The following is a 19663-nucleotide window of genomic DNA, read 5'->3' as shown; positions in this document are numbered from 1 at the left end:
GACCAACATTAGTTAACGCTCTGCGCTCTGCGGGTGCTCAGCTCATTGTAGCTACTCAGGGACCCAAGCTGATGGAACCCCTGCCTCAAAGGGAGGGAAAAGGGCATGTGGGGAATCGTGCCCCAGCTCTTCAAGCTTTTTCCTGGAAATGCCATGCATTACTTCCTCTTACATTTTGTTTGCTGAAGCAAGTTACATGGCCAGATAAAGTTAAAATATCATGTCTGTAAACAGCCGTAAATGACAACTAAAGGGTTAACCATGAATTTGCTCTCATTTATTAAAGCAAATGAATTCTTTTCAAATTTCTGTGCTTTTACCAGTGGCCTAAACAAGTGGTGCTAGGAAACTTGAGGCCCCCGGAGCAGATCTGAGAACTCTGGGAATTTCCCTCGGGCTCTCCTAGGAAGTGAGCAACACCTTTCCACTCTCCTAGAAACCTGGCTCTTTTATCCATTGGATTCTTTGCCATTTTGTGGAACAGCAGACGCTTCTTAACATGGAGCCAAATGTGGGTAGGCATGAGATTTGGAAGACCCTTATTTTAAGAGATTTTATTTTTTGTGTGAGCCAGAGAATTCTGATTTATGATGATCTAAAGTTAATTTACATTCTCACAAATATATTTGTAGTTAATAATGCCAGCAGAAGCCTCAAGCAAATCTGGTTTAGTTTGCATTCAGATTTTGGCACAACTTTTGCCTCTCTATTTCTTTTTCTTTGGTTAGAAATGATCTTTCTTTAAAACAAATTTTTATGTTGCAGGAGATCAGGATATGCCATTCTAAAATATGCCACTTGGGCACAAACATTATTTTGAGCTGAAGGCAATTGAGAACCAACAGATGTAGGAAGAGTTCTCGATCTTCCCCTTTCCTGCCTAAAAGCAGACCATAAATTTCCCTTTGTGAATGTGCCCCCCTTCTCCTGCACCAGGAGTAGGAGAGCAGTTCTCACTGGAGACAGAGGACCTGCACCGAGATGAGTCTGTGTAGATAAACCTTACTACAGTAACGCTTATCTTCCATTGGTTTCCCCCATGCATTTCCTAGTCCTTTCTCCATAATTTATTTGTTCCTTGGAATCCAAATGTCTTTTTTTGTTAAAATGATATATAAGCCCCAGAGTCTAACCACTTATTTGAGATTCATTTCTTTTTTGTGAACTCCTATACATGTGAAATGTTTTATAAAAGTTGTATTCCTTTTTTCTTGTTAAGCTACTGTCAGTTAAATTTGCAGGCTCCAGTCACTGAACCTAAGAGGGTAGAGGAAACCTCCTTGATGATATGTATTTATGAATTATGACATGGGTCTGGTACTGTCTGTAGGATCAAGTGTAGTAGGTGACTCATATCATGGCTCAGCTGTTCTTTCTCTCCCTGTGCCGTGTGCCCCCGAACATTTTTCTACCAGTATTATTTATATAAAATGGAAGTAGAAAAGAAGATGTTCAAAAGAATGAGGAGAAGGTAGCCTTAGAGGAATTGCAGAGAAGGAATGGATCGATGCCTTGCCTTTTTGACAAACAGGGTGGGGGCGTGCTGGTGGATGATGTGACCGGCGGGACACCAGATGGAGGTGTCAGTTCCTCTTTCGACCTCTCTTGCCCCAGTCACTGCCCAGCTGTCCCCACAGGGCATCTCCCCTGGAGATGGCCCTGTTTATTACAATAAGCAAAGCCACTGGGTGGGTTGGACAAATCATTCCCCTCAGAAAAGCAGAGCTCACCGATTATTACGCCATTTGATCAGTTGGCGAAAGAAAGGGCTTTGCAGTTAAAGGAAGGTGGTTAATGTTGCTCTGGTTTTAAGCCATTCATGATTAAATTGAAGCCACCTGATGGCCTGGTTTTGTTTTGTCTGGAGGCAAAGCAGAGGAATTAACCACAGAGGGGGGAAATATGCCAGAGGAAAAGAAAGTGGTTACTAGCATCACAAGTGGATTTGATTAGGGCAAGATAAAACAGGCAGGCTTGAAGGCCAAGTTGTGAGTTTCTGAATAATCATCCTTTTGTGTTCTCCCTCCCAGTTCTGACCTTGCCTTTAACTTGGAAGGCTATATTTTTGTATTCCTGAATGATATCTTCACAGCAGCAAATGGAGTTTATACCAAACAGAAAATGGACCCAAAGGTACCAGATCTTCACTCCTTTGATTTTTAGGCTTTGTCCTCTGGCCCCTGAAATTACATGAAAAAACAAAATGGATTTGTAAAGTTGGCACATAATTTAATTTACATGATATGCTTTATAAGTCACTAATTTCTTTTCAGTTATCTTGTTTGTATGGGTTCTTGTTATCCCTTACCTTACAAAGTTTTGGTTGAAAATAAGACACTATTTTAGATGCAAAGTCAGAATATATAAAGAGATTATTTTGAGAGGCAGATTAAAATTAAAAGGTGTTTTTTGCTATCCTCATCAGTGACCAAGGCAAAGTCAGGGGTATTCTGAGAGCCACTCCAGTTTGAGAGTCTGAAGGTATGGGTTACATATAAAAGTTATGCTGCTTACTGGTTGTTGTGACTTGGACCCTTAAACTTCTCCAAACCTCAGTTTCATCATCTGTGGAATGGATCATTTGTAAGTTCTTGCCCAGCAGGAACTGCCTCTCCTGGTCAGTAACTGAGCGGTCTCCCCAGAGACTGGTGGGCAGATGGGCGTTTCTTGCATGTGGCCGCCTCCACGTCTGTGGGGGTGGGGGGACAGCGCTTACCCCACCCCAGCTGTTCCGGAAGCTCTGGAGGATGAGCCAGGCATATGTTGCTTTGTTCCAAGTTCTTTGTGTTGAGTGAGGGAGTTTGCTTTGATGGACAGACTCATTTCTGTGAGCTGCTCTTTATCTGCACTGTTTTTTTCTGCAGGGCCCTTTGTTTTTTTACTGGTGGCAGTTTTACAAAAACAGGTTTTTTGCCTTTTGAGGGTCACAGTGTGTCACCCTTTATGAAAAATGGTGGAGAAGTAGTGAAGCCACTTTAATGGAAAGTAAATTTATGCAAGATTAGAAAATGAGATACCTTGTATTTTAACACTGCTGTTCCTTACCAGAAAGAGCAGATGTTTTTAAGGAGTTCTGTTTATATTAACATTTTAAATGTTCTTAATTTTGTTCCAGATTTCTCATTTTGCAGACAAAATGATAAAAAAAAAACAATTAGAATGTGAGAGATGGGTGGGCCTCAGAGTCCATCCATATTCATCCATTTTATCTGCCATTTTTGTTTAAAACAAATGTTTGTTTTGCTATCATGATATGCTTGAGGTGAAGCATTTTACATTAGGAATTTACTGAAAATATTCCAATATAGAGTTGGTCAGAATAGATTTTTAACTCTGCATAAATACATAGTTATATAAATGCCTTCGAAATTTGATGCTTTGTGTTTCTAAAATTCAGTGTTTTCTTTGTTTTTGTAGGAGTTAGGCAAATATGGAGTGCTTTTCTACAATGCCTGCTTCATGATTATACCAACTCTTATCATCAGTGTCTCTACTGGAGACCTTCAGCAGGTGAGCTGGTGACAGTCATTACATTCCTGCTGAGCAGACTCTGAGAGTCTTAATAGTTAACTTTTTGTACTGCAGTGTAAAGCATAAAGGTAAGTCGGATTACCAGGAGGGTACATGGAATCGAGATGTGTGACATCACCAGTAATACCTGTGACACTATCCTTCCTTTGGTGTTTATCTTTAGACACCTGGGAAGCAGCAGAAGTAGTCACAAGAATTCTGGACTTGATTTTGGAAAACTACAACAGTAAAAATCTGAGTTTGAGCCTTCGTATCCCTGTTTGCTGATGTGGGGATCCTAGGAAAACTAATTTAGAAGGGGATTTTGATAGTTTTAAAAATGGATTTATTTATCTATTACCTTTATAATGCACATTTTGAAACATATGCAAAGTACAGAGAATAATTAAATGAACTCTCCTGTACCCACCACCCAGAGTCAATACTGTTCGGCGTTTTGTCGTTCTTATTTCATCTGTCCCCATCTGCTTTCATTTTTTCCCCCCTCTGGAATATTTTAAAGCAAATTCCAGATATTATGGGATTTTGTCTCTAAATATTCCAGGATGTACATTTGAATTTTGAGAACGTGTTGTTCTTTTGGTATCTGCCCTGCTCACCTGTCTGCTGCACATACATGAGAGACAAATCAGATGGTAGATGAGTAGAAACAGAGGGGGCCCAGCTGGAGGGAGTGAAGACCAGTCATTCAGGAAGGGTGATGTTCACCCAGTAGCATCCCCAGTAGCCACCTTGAGGTGTGTCAGCCCCTGCCAAGCCCTACTTTTTCAGAAAGTTGCCAGCTACACCTCTTCTAAGAATTTTGCCTGTATCTTAAGGGAGATGTTTAAGCTCACGTGAGAAGATTTGCTAGGCAAAATTATGGTCCAGTCTGGCCTCCACCCACAGAACCAACCCTCAGCAACCCTTTTGTTGCTGGACCGACAGGGGTGAGGGTGAGAGGGGGGTGTTCAGAGAGGCCTTGTGCAGTAACCCATCACCTGCCACATGACTGTTATTTCTGTGTTTACTAATCAGCATGTTTCTGTGGTGCAAACAGTTTGAGTTGATTCCATCTCCCCCCATCCAACCCCCGCCTTTTAGGGGGTTGAGTACTTCCAGAAGGCTGCAGGCTCTTGTGGGCTCCTGGGTGGATGTCAGGGTTTCGTATTCTTTCTCAAAGCTATACTTTTCATTTGTACAGTTCCTGTCCAGAAGAGGAAACAGACCAGAAACTGAAGTTTAGGTACCTTATGAGTTAAATTGACTAGATGTATTATGTTAATAATTGATAACATTGTTTTGATAGGAATATATGTTCCCACACCCAAACCATTGCTTTATAACTTGTAACATGGGCTCTCAGAAGTTTCTCTTCCTTGTAACGATTATCCCTGCAGAATTATTATACTTTCTCAGGTAATAATAAAAGTAATAGCAGCTAATATTTATTGAGGACTTATTGTATCAGACATTGTTTAAAGCACTGTACATGAACGATTTCACTGCTTTCCACAGCAGCCTTCTGAGGAGAAGGGACTGTTTGCTATTCATCTTGTAGATGAGGAATCTAGAGCATGGTGTTTAAATATCATCCAAGGACAGCAGGTGATCGATCCAGGCAGTCTTGCTCTGGAACCCATTCTCCACTGTAATCTTAGTTACCTTATTGTACATGAAAAGTGTTTCTTGCCTTCATGCATGAAAAACCATAACCTATCACTTATATCTTAGAAAGTACAAGAGGCCTAACGTATACTTTAACTCATTAAGTAGTGGTGTTCTAGGAGAATGTTATGCTCCTATCCTGGTTTTTGGTGCTGAACTATCTCAATATGTACCCTATCTAGTCTCTTTTTTGACCAGGCTTCTAATCTACAGTTTCTCTAGGTACCTTAGAGCCCCAGCTGTGATTACTCTCCACAGAAATTCCAGATGGAGCAGAGCTAAATATATAGATTTATTTAAAAATCTATAAGAAACTTATAATTGGAAAAAAATAGAATGTGTTTATAACTGTTAAAAGGGCCTTCTGTAAAAATGATAAGATACAAAATCACGAAGTTAAAAATTTGACTCTATTTTAATTTAAAAGTATTGTATGATAGGAGATCCAGAAGATATGGGACACTCACTATAATCAGTGATTTTTAAAACCCTGTGGAAAAAAATAATGTATTTTTCACTAGTAAGATTGTTCTGCTGTGTGTTAGTTCCATTGAATCGTAAGCTTCTTCCAATTGGTTACTTTTAACCATGTGTGAATCCATTTTAGATTGTGAACTGAATGTAATAAAGAAGAGAACTTATATAATTAGATGTGTTAGCCTATAAAATTGCATTTTGTTTGCCAAGTTTGGTTTGATTATAGCAGAAATTGATTGATAAATTAGGGCAAAATATTAACTTGTTAATAGAAAAAGTACTTAGTTGAAGCATTTTTCCTGGTTGGCTGGAGAGGATCAGAGGTTGTGGTTAAGACTCATGTGTATGACTTACTGCATGGAGATTCATTCACTCTGGGACCTTGGACTTACATGGTCAACAAACCTGGTAACAGCACCTTGACTCTGTCTCTGATTGTCCAAGTCCATGAAGCCAGCTCCTCTTGTCAACAGTTTGTGCCCCTGGATAATACTGTTTGGGTGACCTTTTTTTAGTCATTTGAATTGCTGCACCAGGCTCAAAGTACATGGGGTATATTGCATTTGATGAATAGGGTAAATAATAGGATTTATTTTTCTGATAAAAAAAACACATAAATGCAAAATAAAAAAGATGCATGCTCCACCATACTGCTAGAGAAATAGCAAGTCTAGTATATGTGCTGCCGAAGCGAGCACAGCAATAGCAAGTCTAAAGGAAGCAGCACTTCATCGTTCTTCACCTTTAATTATTTTGTTTTAAAATAAATGTCATACTACATTATTTTTTACATTATTTTTTTAAATGCCACCAGCACAGCCTCATCATTATTAAAGGAACAAAATAAAACTAAAATCTATTAAAATATAGATTGGCAAAGAATCCAGATATTTTTGTGAAGATTACTACATAGCCCTCAGTGGTTTATATGGTATCAGAACAGTTTTTATTTACTGTTTGCAGAAATACTTTCAGCTTGTTGAGTAAATACTTCCAGTTTGTTGAGCAAATAAATGTTTTTCTATCTGTGGCTTGGAGTTTGGAGCATATGGTTTTCTCTTATTTCCAGTTTTATTTTAACTTTAGATACAGAGTGTTTTCTATAGTTTTTGTTTGGTTTTGATCTTTGACTACCTTGGATGTTTTCTGCCCCTTTGACAGTAAGACAGCTTTATATTTATATTTTCCTTTCAGAAGTAAGCATTAAAAAAATAATTTTATGCTGGAAACTTTTAAAGCTATACAGAAGGAGAACAAATAGCATAACAGACCCCACGTACCCACCAACCAGCTTCAACAGTTATCATCAATATTTAACGTGTATCTTTTTGATAAGAGATGTGGGCAGAGTCTTACTAATGAAAAAATAACAAGTGTGGCAAGATTGTATTAATTGGGGGAGAATTCCATTCTAATTGGCTTAAAATTTTTGAATTCTAAACTTAACAAGAATTTAAATAGTTTTAAATCTGTAAACTTATAAAACTTGATTAACCAAGTTTTGCCTAGTAGGAAGTGAATAGAGCTTATGTTCAACTGTGTTATTCAGCATATGCTTATGTGCAGCACATGCTTATTGTCTTGAGTCACTTTAAAATCATTTTTGGATGTAGACAAAGGACAAATCATGAATAAAATGCTCCTTTTTATTGTTACCTGTCATTTCAAGGGGTTAATTTCATCTTCTCAGCTAAGTTCTTGAGAGTTGAAACTCCTGCACCCAACTTCTGTCTTAACTCCACCACCCCAATTACTTCCTTGCTTTGTAAAAAGCAAATAATTTAGGGGCGCCTGGGTGGCGCAGTCGGTTAAGCGTCCGACTTCAGCCAGGTCACGATCTCGCGGTCCGTGAGTTCGAGCCCCGCGTCGGGCTCTGGGCTGATGGCTCGGAGCCTGGAGCCTGTTTCCGATTCTGTGTCTCCCTCTCTCTCTGCCCCTCCCCCGTTCATGCTCTGTCTCTCTCTGTCCCAAAAATAAATAAACGTTGAAAAAAAAAAAATTAAAAAAAAAAACAACAAATAATTTAGTTTATTTGTTCATAATACTTACTAAGCATTTGTAAATTCTTGAAAATAGTTCATGGACTTAGCCATTATTATTAATTTTCTAATAAGCTTTCTTCTAAGATTATTACCAAAAAAAGTTTTAATGTTTATTTTTGAGAGAGAGCGAGCAAGCATGAGTGGGGGTGGGGCAGAGAGAAGAGGACAGAGGATCCAAAGCGGGTTCTTGCTAACAGCGTGAGCCCAATGTGGGGCTCGAACTCACAAACTGGTGAGATCATGACCTGAGCCAAAGTTGGATGCTCAACTGACTGAGCCCTCTGGGCACCCTTCTAAGATTATTTATAAAAAGTAAACCCAATCCTGATTTTGTGACTACAGATTAATAAAGAGTTAATTACAGATTAATAAAGTCACAGCAACAATAGTGATACTGGATACTTGGCTCCCGCCAGGTTCTAAATAGTTTCATTAAATCCTCACATGGACTTTTTGAGGAAGTTTTTTTAAAAAATCCCTGTTTGTGGGGCGCCTGGGTGGCGCAGTCGGTTAAGCGTCCGACTTCAGCCAGGTCACGATCTCGCCCTCCTTGAGTTCGAGCCCCGCGTCAGGCTCTGGGCTGATGGCTCGGAGCCTGGAGCCTGTTTCCGATGCTGTGTCTCCCTCTCTCTCTGCCCCTCCCCCGTTCGTGCTCTGTCTCTCTCTGTCCCAAAAATAAATAAAAAAACGTTGAAAAAAAATTAAAAAAAAAATCCCTGTTTTGTGAAAGGAATCTGAGATTTAGGGAGTAAAAGTGATATGCCCAACATCCCACAGCTGGTATTGGCTAGGATTTTTTAAGTTGTATTTTGTTTGGGAAAGTGGTTCCTGTAATAAAACACGATTTGGTAAAATCCATAAATTTAAACTGCAGTATTATGAGTCTAACCATTAGTTTTCTTTCTTTTTTGTAATAGGCTACTGAATTCAATGAATGGAAGAATGTTCTATTTATCATACAGTTTCTTCTTTCCTGTTTTTTGGGGTAAGAAACCATAGACAAGTAGAAGCTCAGTCTATGACATCTCTTGACAAGTCAAATCGAAATATACGTTCTGTATGCTCTGTTAAAATCCCTTTGTCTGTGCTTCTCCAGCTTTCTCTGGAAAGTACCCCGGCAGCAGAGGAGTGAAGTGAGACCCAGGATCCCTGGGAACACAGCCCAAAAGACCAGGAGCAAGCATGAAACACTGTTATTTTTGAGAGTCATGTTAACATCACATTTCTCCAAAATATGATGTTGTCTATTGATTTCTGAAAGTTAGTCTGCATGAGGTCCGCTGATGTATTGCATTCAGTGCTATTTGTTGTCTTTGCTACAATGTCCCTCAGTTTTCAAGATCTTCCACCCACATAAATATGTGGAAATGACAACCATTTACTCTAGTGCCGTACCTGCTGTATTCAGGGAAATTTCTGAGGAGCATTGTCCAAGCCATTGTATTGTCCAACAATTTTAGGCTTTTGTCTTAAAATTTTCCTTACGTCTGTCTTCCTGTTGAGAAGCCATGCAGCCTGTGTCTTTTATCTTCCGAAAACTTGAAAATTCCCTTTCATGAATAGGTAATACACGCAACTAAATAATCCAAGAACTGCAACAGAATTCACAGGGAACAAAAGCTACTCTATTTTTCCCTGTCCCCCAGCACTGCAGTTTTCTTCTTCAGAGGTGACCCCTGTTTGAAGTTTTTGGCATATCTTTCCTGAGTGGGGCTACATGCATAGATGAACACCTATCTTATCCCATACTGAAAGGTGCTTTGAATGACTATGTCAGGGAATTACTTATCAAAAGTAATTCTGTGAATTCCCCCCCCCCCTTTTTTTTACCGCCAATAGTACAGTTTTCATTATGTTTAAATTGGCTAAGAACACCTCAGTCTCTTTGATCAACACTTAAAAACTCTCAAACTTGATTTTAATTGCAGTGATGTAGTCTCACACGATGCAAACATTTATGTATAACTTCCATTTCACTAATTCTCTTTTTAGCTGTGTCTGATTTAATGTTGAGCCTCTTGATTGACTTTTTTTTTCAATATATGAAATTTATTGTCAAATTTGTTTCCATACGACACCCAGTGCTCATCCCAAAAGGTGCCCTCCTCAATACCCATCACCCACCCTCCCTCCCTCCCACCCCCCATCAACCCTCAGTCTGTTCTCAGTTTTTAACAGTCTCTTATGCTTTGGCTCTCTCCCACTCTAACGTCCTTTTTTTTTTTTTTCCTTCCCCTCCCCCATGGGTTTCTGTTAAGTTACTCAGGATCCACATAAGAGTGAAACCATATGGTATCTATCTTTCTCTGTATGGCTTATTTCACTTAGCATCACACTCTCCAGTTCCATCCACGTTGCTACAAAAGGCCATATTTCATTCTTTCTCATTGCCATGCAGTATTCCATTGTGTATATAAACCACAATTTCTTTATCCATTCATCAGTTGATGGACATTTAGGCTCTTTCCATAATTTGGCTATTGTTGAGAGTGCTGCTATAAACATTGGGGTACAAGTGCCCCTATGCATCAGTACTCCTGTATCCCTTGGGTAAATTCCTAGCAGTGCTATTGCTGGGTCATAGGGTAGGTCTATTTTTAATTTTCTGAGGAACCTCCACACTGCTTTCCAGAGCGGCTATACCAATTTGCATTCCCACCAACAATGCAAGAGGGTTCCCGTTTCTCCACATCCTCTCCAGCGTCTGTAGTCTCCTGATTTGTTCATTTTGGCCACTCTGACTGGTGTGAGGTGATATCTGAGTGTGGTTTTGATTTGTATTTCCCTGATAAGGAGCGACGTTGAACATCTTTTCATGTGCCTGTTGGCCATGTGGATGTCTTCTTTAGAGAAATGTCTATTCATGTTTTCTGCCCATTTCTTCACTGGGTTATTTGTTTTTTTGGGTGTGGAGTTTGGTGAGCTCTTTATAGATTTTGGATACTAGCCCTTTGTCCTATATGTCATTTGCAAATATCTTTTCCCATTGCGTTGGTTGCCTTTTAGTTTTGTTGGTTGTTTCCTTTGCTGTGCAGAAGCTTTTTATCTTCATAAGGTCCCAGTAATTCATTTTTGCTTTTAATTCCCTTGCCTTTGGGGATGTGTCGAGTAAGAGATTGCTACGGCTGAGGTCAGAGAGGTCTTTTCCTGCTTTCTCCTCTAGGGTTTTGATGGTTTCCTGTCTCACATTCAGGTCCTTTATCCATTTTGAGTTTATTTTTGTAAATGGTGTGAGAAAGTGGTCTAGTTTCAACCTTCTGCATGTTGCTGTCCAGTTCTCCCAGCACCATTTGTTAAAGAGGCTGTCTTTTTTCCATTGGATGTTCTTTCCTGCTTTGTCAAAGATGAGTTGGCCATACGTTTGTGGGTCTAGTTCTGGGGTTTCTATTCTATTCCATTGGTCTGTGTGTCTGTTTTTGTGCCAATACCATGCTGTCTTGATGATGACAGCTTTGTAGTAGAGGCTAAAGTCTGGGATTGTGATGCCTCCTGCTTTGGTCTTCTTCTTCAAAATTACTTTGGCTATTCGGGGCCTTTTGTGGTTCCATATGAATTTTAGGATTGCTTGTTCTAGTTTCGAGAAGAATGCTGGTGCAATTTTGATTGGGATTGCATTGAATGTGTAGATAGCTTTGGGTAGTATTGACATTTTGACAATATTTATTCTTCCAATCCATGAGCACGGAATGTCTTTCCATTTCTTTATATCTTCTTCAATTACCTTCATAAGCTTTCTATAGTTTTCAGCATACAGATCTTTTACATCTTTGGTTAGATTTATTCCTAGGTATTTTATGCTTCTTGGTGCAATTGTGAATGGGGTCAGTTTCTTTATTTGTCTTTCTGTTGCTTCATTGTTAGTGTATAAGAATGCAACTGATTTCTGTACATTGATTTTGTATCCTGCAACTTTGCTGAATTCATGTAAAAGTTCTAGCAGACTTTTGGTGGAGTCTATCGGATTTTCCATGTATAATATCATGTCATCTGCAAAAAGCGAAAGCTTGACTTCATATTTGCCAATTTTGATGCCCTTGATTTCCTTTTGTTGTCTGATTGCTGATGCTAGAACTTCCAACACTATGTTAAACAACAGCGGTGAGAGTGGGCATCCCTGTTGTGTTCCTGATCTCAGGGAAAAAGCTCTCAGTTTTTCCCCATTGAGGATGATGTTAGCTGTGGGCTTTTCATAAATGGCTTTTATGATGTGTAAGTATGTTCCTTCTATCCCGACTTTCTCAAGGGTTTTTATTAAGAAAGGGTGCTGGATTTTGTCAAAGGCCTTTTCTGCATCGATTGACAGGATCATATGGTTCTTCTCTTTTTTTTTTATTAATGTGATGTATCACGTTGATTGATTTGCAAATGTTGAACCAGCCCTGCATCCCAGGAATGAATCCCACTTGATCATGGTGAATAATTCTTTTTATATGCTGTTGAATTTGATTTGCTAGTATCTTATTGAGAATTTTTGCATCCATATTCATCAGGGATATTGGCCTGTAGTTCTCTTTTATTTACTGGGTCTCTGTCTGGTTTAGGAATCAAAGTAATACTGGCTTCATAGAATGAGTCTGGAAGTTTTCCTTCCCTTTCTATTTCTTGGAATAGCTTGAGAAGGATAGGTATTATCTCTGCTTTAAACGTCTGGTAGAACTCCCCTGGGAAGCCATCTGGTTCTGGACTCTTATTTGTTGGGAGATTTTTGATAACTGATTCAATTTCTTCGCTGGTTATGGGTCTGTTCAAGCTTTCTATTTCCTCCTGATTGGGTTTTGGAAGAGTGTGGGTGTTTAGGAATTTGTCCATTTCTTCCAGGTTGTCCAATTTGTTGGTATATAATTTTTCATAGTATTCCCTGATAATTGTTTGTATCTCTGAGGGATTGGTTGTAATAATTCCATTTTCATTGATGATTTTATCTATTTGGGTCATCTCCCTTTTCTTTTTTGAGAAGCCTGGCTAGAGGTTTGTCAATTTTATTTTTTCAAAAAACCAACTCTTGGTTTCGTTGGTCAGCTCTACAGTTTTTTTAGATTCTATATGGTTTATTTCTGCTCTGATCTTTATTATTTCTCTTCTTCTGCTGGGTTTAGGCTGCCTTTGCTGTTCTGCTTCTATTTCCTTTAGGTGTGCTGTTAGATTTTCTATTTGGGATTTTTCTTGTTTCTTGAGATAGGCCTGGATTGCAATGTATTTTCCTCTCAGGACTGCCTTCGCTGCATCCCAAAGCGTTTGGATTGTTGTATTTTCATTTTTGTTTGTTTCCATATATTTTTTAATTTCTTCTCTAATTGCCTGGTTGACCCATTCATTCTTTAGTAGGGTGTTCTTTAACCTCCATGCTTTTGGAGGTTTTCCAGACTTTTTCCTGTGGTTGATTTCAAGCTTCATAGCACTGTGGTCTGAAAGTATGCATGGTATAATTTCAATTCTTGTAAACTTATGAAGGGCTGTTTTGTGACCCAGTATATGATCTATCTTGGAGAATGTTCCATGTGCACTCGAGAAGAAAGTATATTCTGTTGCTTTGGGATGCAGAGTTCTAAATATATCTGTCAAGTCCATCTGATCCAATGTCTCATTCAGGGCCCTTGTTTCTTTATTGACCATGTGTCTAGATGATCTATCCATTTCTGTAAGTGGAGTGTTAAAGTCCCCTGCAATTACCACATTCTTATCAATAAGGTTGCTTATGTTTATGAGTAATTGTTTTATATATTTGAGGGCTCCTGTATTCGGCGCATAGACATTTATAATTGTTAGCTCTTCCTGATGGATAGACCCTGTAATTATTATATAATGTCCTTCTTCATCTCTTGTTACAGCCTTTAATTTAAAGTCTAGTTTGTCTGATATAAGTATGGCTACTCCAGCTTTCTTCTGGCTTCCAGTGGCATGATAAATAGTTCTCCATCCCCTCACTCTCAATCTGAAGGTGTCCTCAGATCTAAAATGAGTCTCTTGTAGACAGCAAATAGATGGGTCTTGTTTTTTTATCCATTCTGATACCCTATGTCTTTTGGTTGGCGCATTTAATCCATTTACATTCAGTGTTATTATAGAAAGATACGGGTTTAGAGTCATTGTGATGTCTGTATGTTTTATGCTTGTAGTGATGTCTCTGGTACTTTGTCTCACAGGATCCCCCTTAGGATCTCTTGTAGGGCTGGTTTAGTGGTGACAAATTCCTTCAGTTTTTGTTTGTTTGGGAAGACCTTTATCTCTCCTTCTATTCTAAATGACAGACTTGCTGGATAAAGGATTCTCGGCTGCATATTTTTTCTGTCTAGCACACTGAAAATCTCGTGCCAATTCTTTCTGGCCTGCCAAGTTTCAAAAGAGAGATCAGTCACGAGTCTTATAGGTCTCCCTTTATATGTGAGGGCACGTTTACCCCTTGCTGCTTTCAGAATTTTCTCTTTATCCTTGTATTTTGCCAGTTTCACTATGATATGTCGTGCAGAAGATCGATTCAAGTTACGTCTGAAGGGAGTTCTCTGTGCCTCTTGGATTTCAATGCCTTTTTCCTTCCCCAGTTCAGGGAAGTTCTCAGCTATTATTTCTTCAAGTACCCCTTCAGCACCTTTCCCTCTCTCTTCCTCCTCTGGGATACCAATTATGCGTAGATTATTTCTTTTTAGTGTATCACTTAGTTCTCTAATTTTCCCCTCATACTCCTGGATTTTTTAATCTTTCTCCCAGTTTCCTCTTTTCCATAAATTTATCTTCTAGTTCACCTATTCTCTCCTCTGCCTCTTCAATCCGAGCTGTGGTCGTTTCCATTTTGTTTTGCATTTCGTTTAAAGCGTTTTTCAGCTCCTTGTGACTGTTCCTTAGTCCCTTGATCTCTGTAGCAAGAGATTCTCTGCTGTCCTCTATACTGTTTTCAAGCCCAGGGATTAATTTTATGACTATTATTCTAAATTCACTTTCTGTTATATTATTTAAATCCTTTTGATCAGTTCATTAGCTGTTGTTTTTTCCTGGAGATTCTTCTGAGGGGAATTCTTCCGTTTGGTCATTTTGGATAGTCCCTGGAGTGGTGGGGACCTGCAGGGCACTTCCCCTGTGCTGTGGTGTATAACTGGAGTTGGTGGGCGGGGCCACAGTCAGACCTGATGTCTGCCCCCTGCCCACCGCTGGGGCCACAGTCAGAAAGGTGTGTACCTTCTCTTCCCTCTCCTAGGGGCGGGATTCACTGTGGGGTGGCGTGGCCCGTCTGGGCTACTTGCACACTGCCAGGCTTGTGGTGCTGGGGATCTGGCGTATTAGCTGGGGTGGGTAGGCAAGGTGCACGGGGGCAGGAGGGGCAGGCTTAGCTCGCTTCTCCTTAGGTGATCCACTTCAGAAGGGGCCCTGTGGCAGAGGGAGGGAGTCAGATCCGCTGCGGGAGGTTTGGCTCCGCAGAAGCACAGCGTTGGAGCAAGTTCCCTGGCAGGAACTGGTTCCCTTTGTGATTTTGGCTGGGGGATGGGCGAGGGAGATGGCGCTGGCGAGCGCCTCTGTTCCCCACCAAACTGAGCTCTGTCGTCCGGGGGCTCAGCAACTCTCCCTCCCTTTGTCCTCCAGCCTTCCTGCTTTCTGAGCAGAGCTGTTAACTTATGACCTCCCAAAGGCTAAGTCCCGCTTGCTGTCGGAACATACTCCGTCACGCCCCTCTGTTTTTGCAAGCCAGACTCGGGGGCTCTGCTTGGCCGGCAGGCTGCCCCTCCGCCCCGGCTCCCTCCCTGCAGTCCGTGCAGCGCGCACCGCCTCTCCGCCCTTCCTACCCTCTTCCGTGGGCCTCTCGTCTGTGCTTGGCTCTGGAGACTCCGTTCTGCTAGTCTTCTGGTGGTTTTCTGGGTTAGTTAGGCAGGTGTAGGTGGAATCTACGTGATCAGCAGGACGCACGGTGAGCCCAGCGTCCTCCTACACCGCCATCTTCCAACCTCCCCTTGATTGACTTTTTGATTTTAACAATTTTTTATTTGTGAAAGTTTCATGGTTTTTTTTTTTTTTTTTTACAAACTTATTCATTCCTAACATTCTCTCATTGGTGATCTTTGGACTGTAGTAACTTTCATTTCTTTAAATGTTATACACATAGCCGTTCTGTATTCTTCATTTAATGATTCCAATTATCTGCAGTTTTTAAGAATCTAAATGTTATATATTGTTTGTGACTGTCAAACTGTGTGTGGTTGGTGACTTGTCGTTGTGAGCACAGTGCTTAATCAGTGTTATGGGCTGAATGCTCATAACAAAATGCAAATTTGAGAAACCTTCCTGTGGGGACAAATTGTTTCTGGTCCTGCTGACAGCCAGGCATTGCCCCTGACCTGGACTGCTGTGTGCATTTCTGAGGGTCTAGGCTCAGTGAGTAAAGTGTCCCTCCCAACGTGGAGTCTGGCTGAAGGCTGTTTCCAGACAGTGCTGTTCTGCTAAGGTCTCTGCCCCAAGGTACCCCTATTCTGTTTCAGTTGTGTTCTGCTCCGACTCCTGCCTGGCCCTAATACTTTATCAGTCTGTGTCCAGTTCCTCCTTTTTTAAAGGAAGAGGGTTTGGGTGACCTCTTGTGCCTCTTTCAAGACCAGTGATCTCTCAAGTAGTGTGTCCTTTCCAGGCATAGGTTGCTTTGCAATGGGAGGGTCCCTTAGTGCACTTAGGTAGCCATTGTCAGAAACATAAGTTAAGTGAAATATTTGTAGTTTTCCCAGTTGTTGGCTGACATTTAACTTTGAAAACAAAATCTAAGCCATGCTTGTGAATCACCCTTTGTCAAACCATCTTTTCTCTCTGGTTAAAAAAAATTCAACCTATATCACACAAACTCAGACTAGCACTTTTCCCTGGCTAATCCCAGATTCATCTATGAACAACAGAGCTAAATTTCAAAGTTTTTCTCATTTCACTATAAACTCAATGAGATACTGTTTCTATTTTTTTTTTTTAATTTTTGTTTTTTTTTACTTGCATTATACCACTTAGTCATTCCTTGAAGGAAATCAAGAAGTAAACCCTCCAATGTCAGCTGTCTTCAGTGAATGATGTGCTGGGGGGGTCTGGATATGACTGCCACTCTCTGGGACTTGCCTGCCATAGGCCTGGCCCTATCTGTGTATAACTCCATGCATTTTTTCCTATTTAATAATGTGTTTCTTAGAAAACAAATACTTTACAAAAGTTTTTGTCATCAGTAGTCACTTTGCAAATGAAAATGCCATAAAGGCATATCAATTATAAATAAATCAGTAAATGATGAAATCATCAAGATTTCAGGTTTTACCCAACTTTAAGGATGAAAACTAGGTAGGTCTGTTTTTTAAGTGGGTCTTTTGAGGACACTAAAATCATGGCACTATTTCAGCAGCTAAGTGTCTGAACTCTGGAATCAGATGGCCTGGGTTTGAATCATGGCTTTGCCACTTACTAACTCTGGGTCCTTGGACAAGTTATTTAACCACTCTGAGCCTCAATTTCCTTATCTTTAAAATGTGGACAATGAGATAAAGTATCTGATTCATAGGATGTGGATTGAATGAGATAATAGAGATGAGCACTTAGAACAATGCTGGACACGGAAAATGTCCAGTAATGTTAACTGTTGTTAAATATTTCTATTTCTTGAGGTCAGCCTGTTTTTGAGCTGACCTCTTTTCACCCCAGACAGAATTGGTTCTTCCTATGGTGCATGGCTTCAATAGTTTCTTTTTCTGTTACATATACAGTTGACCCTTGAACGACACGTAAATGAACTGTGTAGGTTCATTTATGTGTGAATTTTCTCAATAAATACATACAGTACTCAATAAATACATAAGTATATTTTCTCTTCCTTATTATTTTCTATTTTTATTATAGATATTGAATCTTTATTAGCTTTATATACTTAAATATCTCATTCCAGCATGTGACTTGTCTTTGTTACTTAGGGTTTTTCTTTTCTTTTTTTCTTAGAGTACATAATTTATTTAAATTGAAGTTCGTTAACATACAGTGTAGTATTAGTTTCAGGAGGAGAAACCAGTGGTTCATCACTTCCATATAACACCCAGTGCTTATCCAACAAGTGCCCTCCTTAATACCCATCACCCATGTAGCCCATCCCAACACCAACCCTCAGTTTCTTCACTGTGTTTAAGAGTCTCTTATGGTTTGCTTCCCTCTCTGTTTTTGTCTTATTTTTCCTTCCCTTCCCCAGTGATCATCTGTTTTGTTAATTAAATTCCACATGAGTGAAATCGTATGATACTTGTCTTTCTCTGACTGACTTATTTCATTTAGCATAATACATTCTAGCTCCATCCACATTGTTGCAAATGGCAAGATTTCATTCTTTGTGATCACTGAGTAATATTCCATTGTATATATATACACCACATCTTCTTTATGCAGTCATCAGTTGATGTCCATTTGGCTCTTTCCATGATTTGGCTATTGATCGTGCTGCTAAAACATTGGGGTGCATGTGCCCCTTCAGAATCAGCATTTTTGTATCCTTTGGATAAATACCTAGTAGTGCAATTGCTGGGTGGTAGGGTAGTTCTATTTTTAATTTTTTGAGGGCCCACCATACTATTTTCCAGAGGGGCTACCCCAGTTTGCATTCTCATCAATAGTTCAAGAGGGTTCCCGTTTCTCTGCATCCTTGCCAACATCTGTTGTTTCCTGAGTTGTTAATTTTAGCCATCCTAACAGGTGTGAGGTAGTATCTTATTTTGGTTTTGATTTGTATTTCCCTGATGATGAGTGATGTGGAGCATCTTTTCATATGTCTGTTAGCCATCTGGATGTCATCTTTGGAAAAGTGTCTCTTCATGTCTTCTGACTACTTCTTTATTGGATTATTTGTTTTTTGGGTGTTGAGTTTGATAAATTCTTTTTTTAAAATTTTTGTTTATTTTTTAAGTTTACATCCAAGTTAGTTTACATATAATGCAACAATGATTTCATTGTTCAGGAGTAGATTCCTTAATGCCCCTTACCCTTTTAGCCCACCCCCTCTCCTACAACCTCTCCAGTAACCCTCTGTTTCTTCTCCATATTTAAGAGTCTCTTATGTTTTTGTCCCCCTCCCTGTTTTTTACTATTTTTGCTTCCCTTCCCTATGTTCATCTGTTTTGTATCTTAAAGTCCTCATATGAGTGAAGTCATATGATATTTATCTTTCTTTGACTAATTTTGCTTAGCATAATACCCTCCAGTTCCATCCATGTAGTTGCAAATGGCAAGATTCCATTCTATTTGATTGCTGAGTAATACTCCACTGTATATATATACCGCATTTTCTTTATCCATTCATCCATGGATGGACATTTGGGCTCTTTCCATACTTTGGCTACTGTTGATAGGGCTTCTATAAACATTGGGGTGCATGTGTCCCTTTGAAACAGCATCCCTGTATCCCTTGGATAAATACTTAGTAGTGCAATTGCTGGGTCATAGGGTAGTTCTAGTTTTAATTTTTTGAGGAACCTCCATACTGTTTTTCAGATTGTTTGCCCCAGTTTGCATTCCCACCAGCAGTGCAAAAGAGGTTCTCTTTCTCCTGATCCTCGCCAACATCTCTTGTTGCTTGAGTTGTTAATGTTAGCCATTCGGACAGGTGTGAGGTGGTATCTCATTGTGGTTTTGATTTGTATTTCCCTGTTGATGAGTGATGTTGAGCATTTTTTCATGTGTCAGTTGGCCATCTGGATGTCTTCTTTGGAGAAGTGTCTATTCATGTCTTTTGCCCATTTCTTCACTGGATTATTTGTTTTTTGCGTGCTGAGTTTGCTAAATTCTTTATAGATTTTGGATACTAACCCTTTATCTGATATGTCATTTGCAAATATCTTCTCCCATTCTGTTGGTTGCCTTTTAGTTTTGCTGATGGTTTCCTTTGCTGTGCAGAAGTTTTTTATTTTTATGAGGTCCCAATAGTTCATTTTTGCTTTTGTTTTCCTTGCCTCTGGAGACGTGTTGAGTAAGAAGTTGCTGTG

General features: G+C 39.7%; 1 protein-coding gene across 1 annotated transcript in view; it reads left to right on the top strand.

Moving 5' to 3' along the window:
• The window catches only part of SLC35D2 (solute carrier family 35 member D2), a 64000-nt gene that overhangs the window by 27105 nt on the left and 17232 nt on the right, over positions 1 to 19663 (top strand). The window contains exons 7-9 of the mRNA XM_047103120.1: positions 2031 to 2133; positions 3418 to 3510; positions 8615 to 8682. Coding sequence (XP_046959076.1) covers positions 2031 to 2133; positions 3418 to 3510; positions 8615 to 8682 — 264 coding nt within the window. The remainder of the gene's footprint in view (positions 1 to 2030; positions 2134 to 3417; positions 3511 to 8614; positions 8683 to 19663) is intronic.

Source organism: Lynx rufus, unplaced genomic scaffold (assembly GCF_022079265.1).
Source record: "Lynx rufus isolate CCGP_SWC_20201006 ecotype Redwood Valley unplaced genomic scaffold, mLynRuf1.p SCAF_10, whole genome shotgun sequence".
In the NCBI taxonomy this organism is placed as follows: domain Eukaryota; kingdom Metazoa; phylum Chordata; class Mammalia; order Carnivora; family Felidae; genus Lynx; species Lynx rufus.
This window is presented reverse-complemented; position numbering and strand designations above follow the sequence as displayed.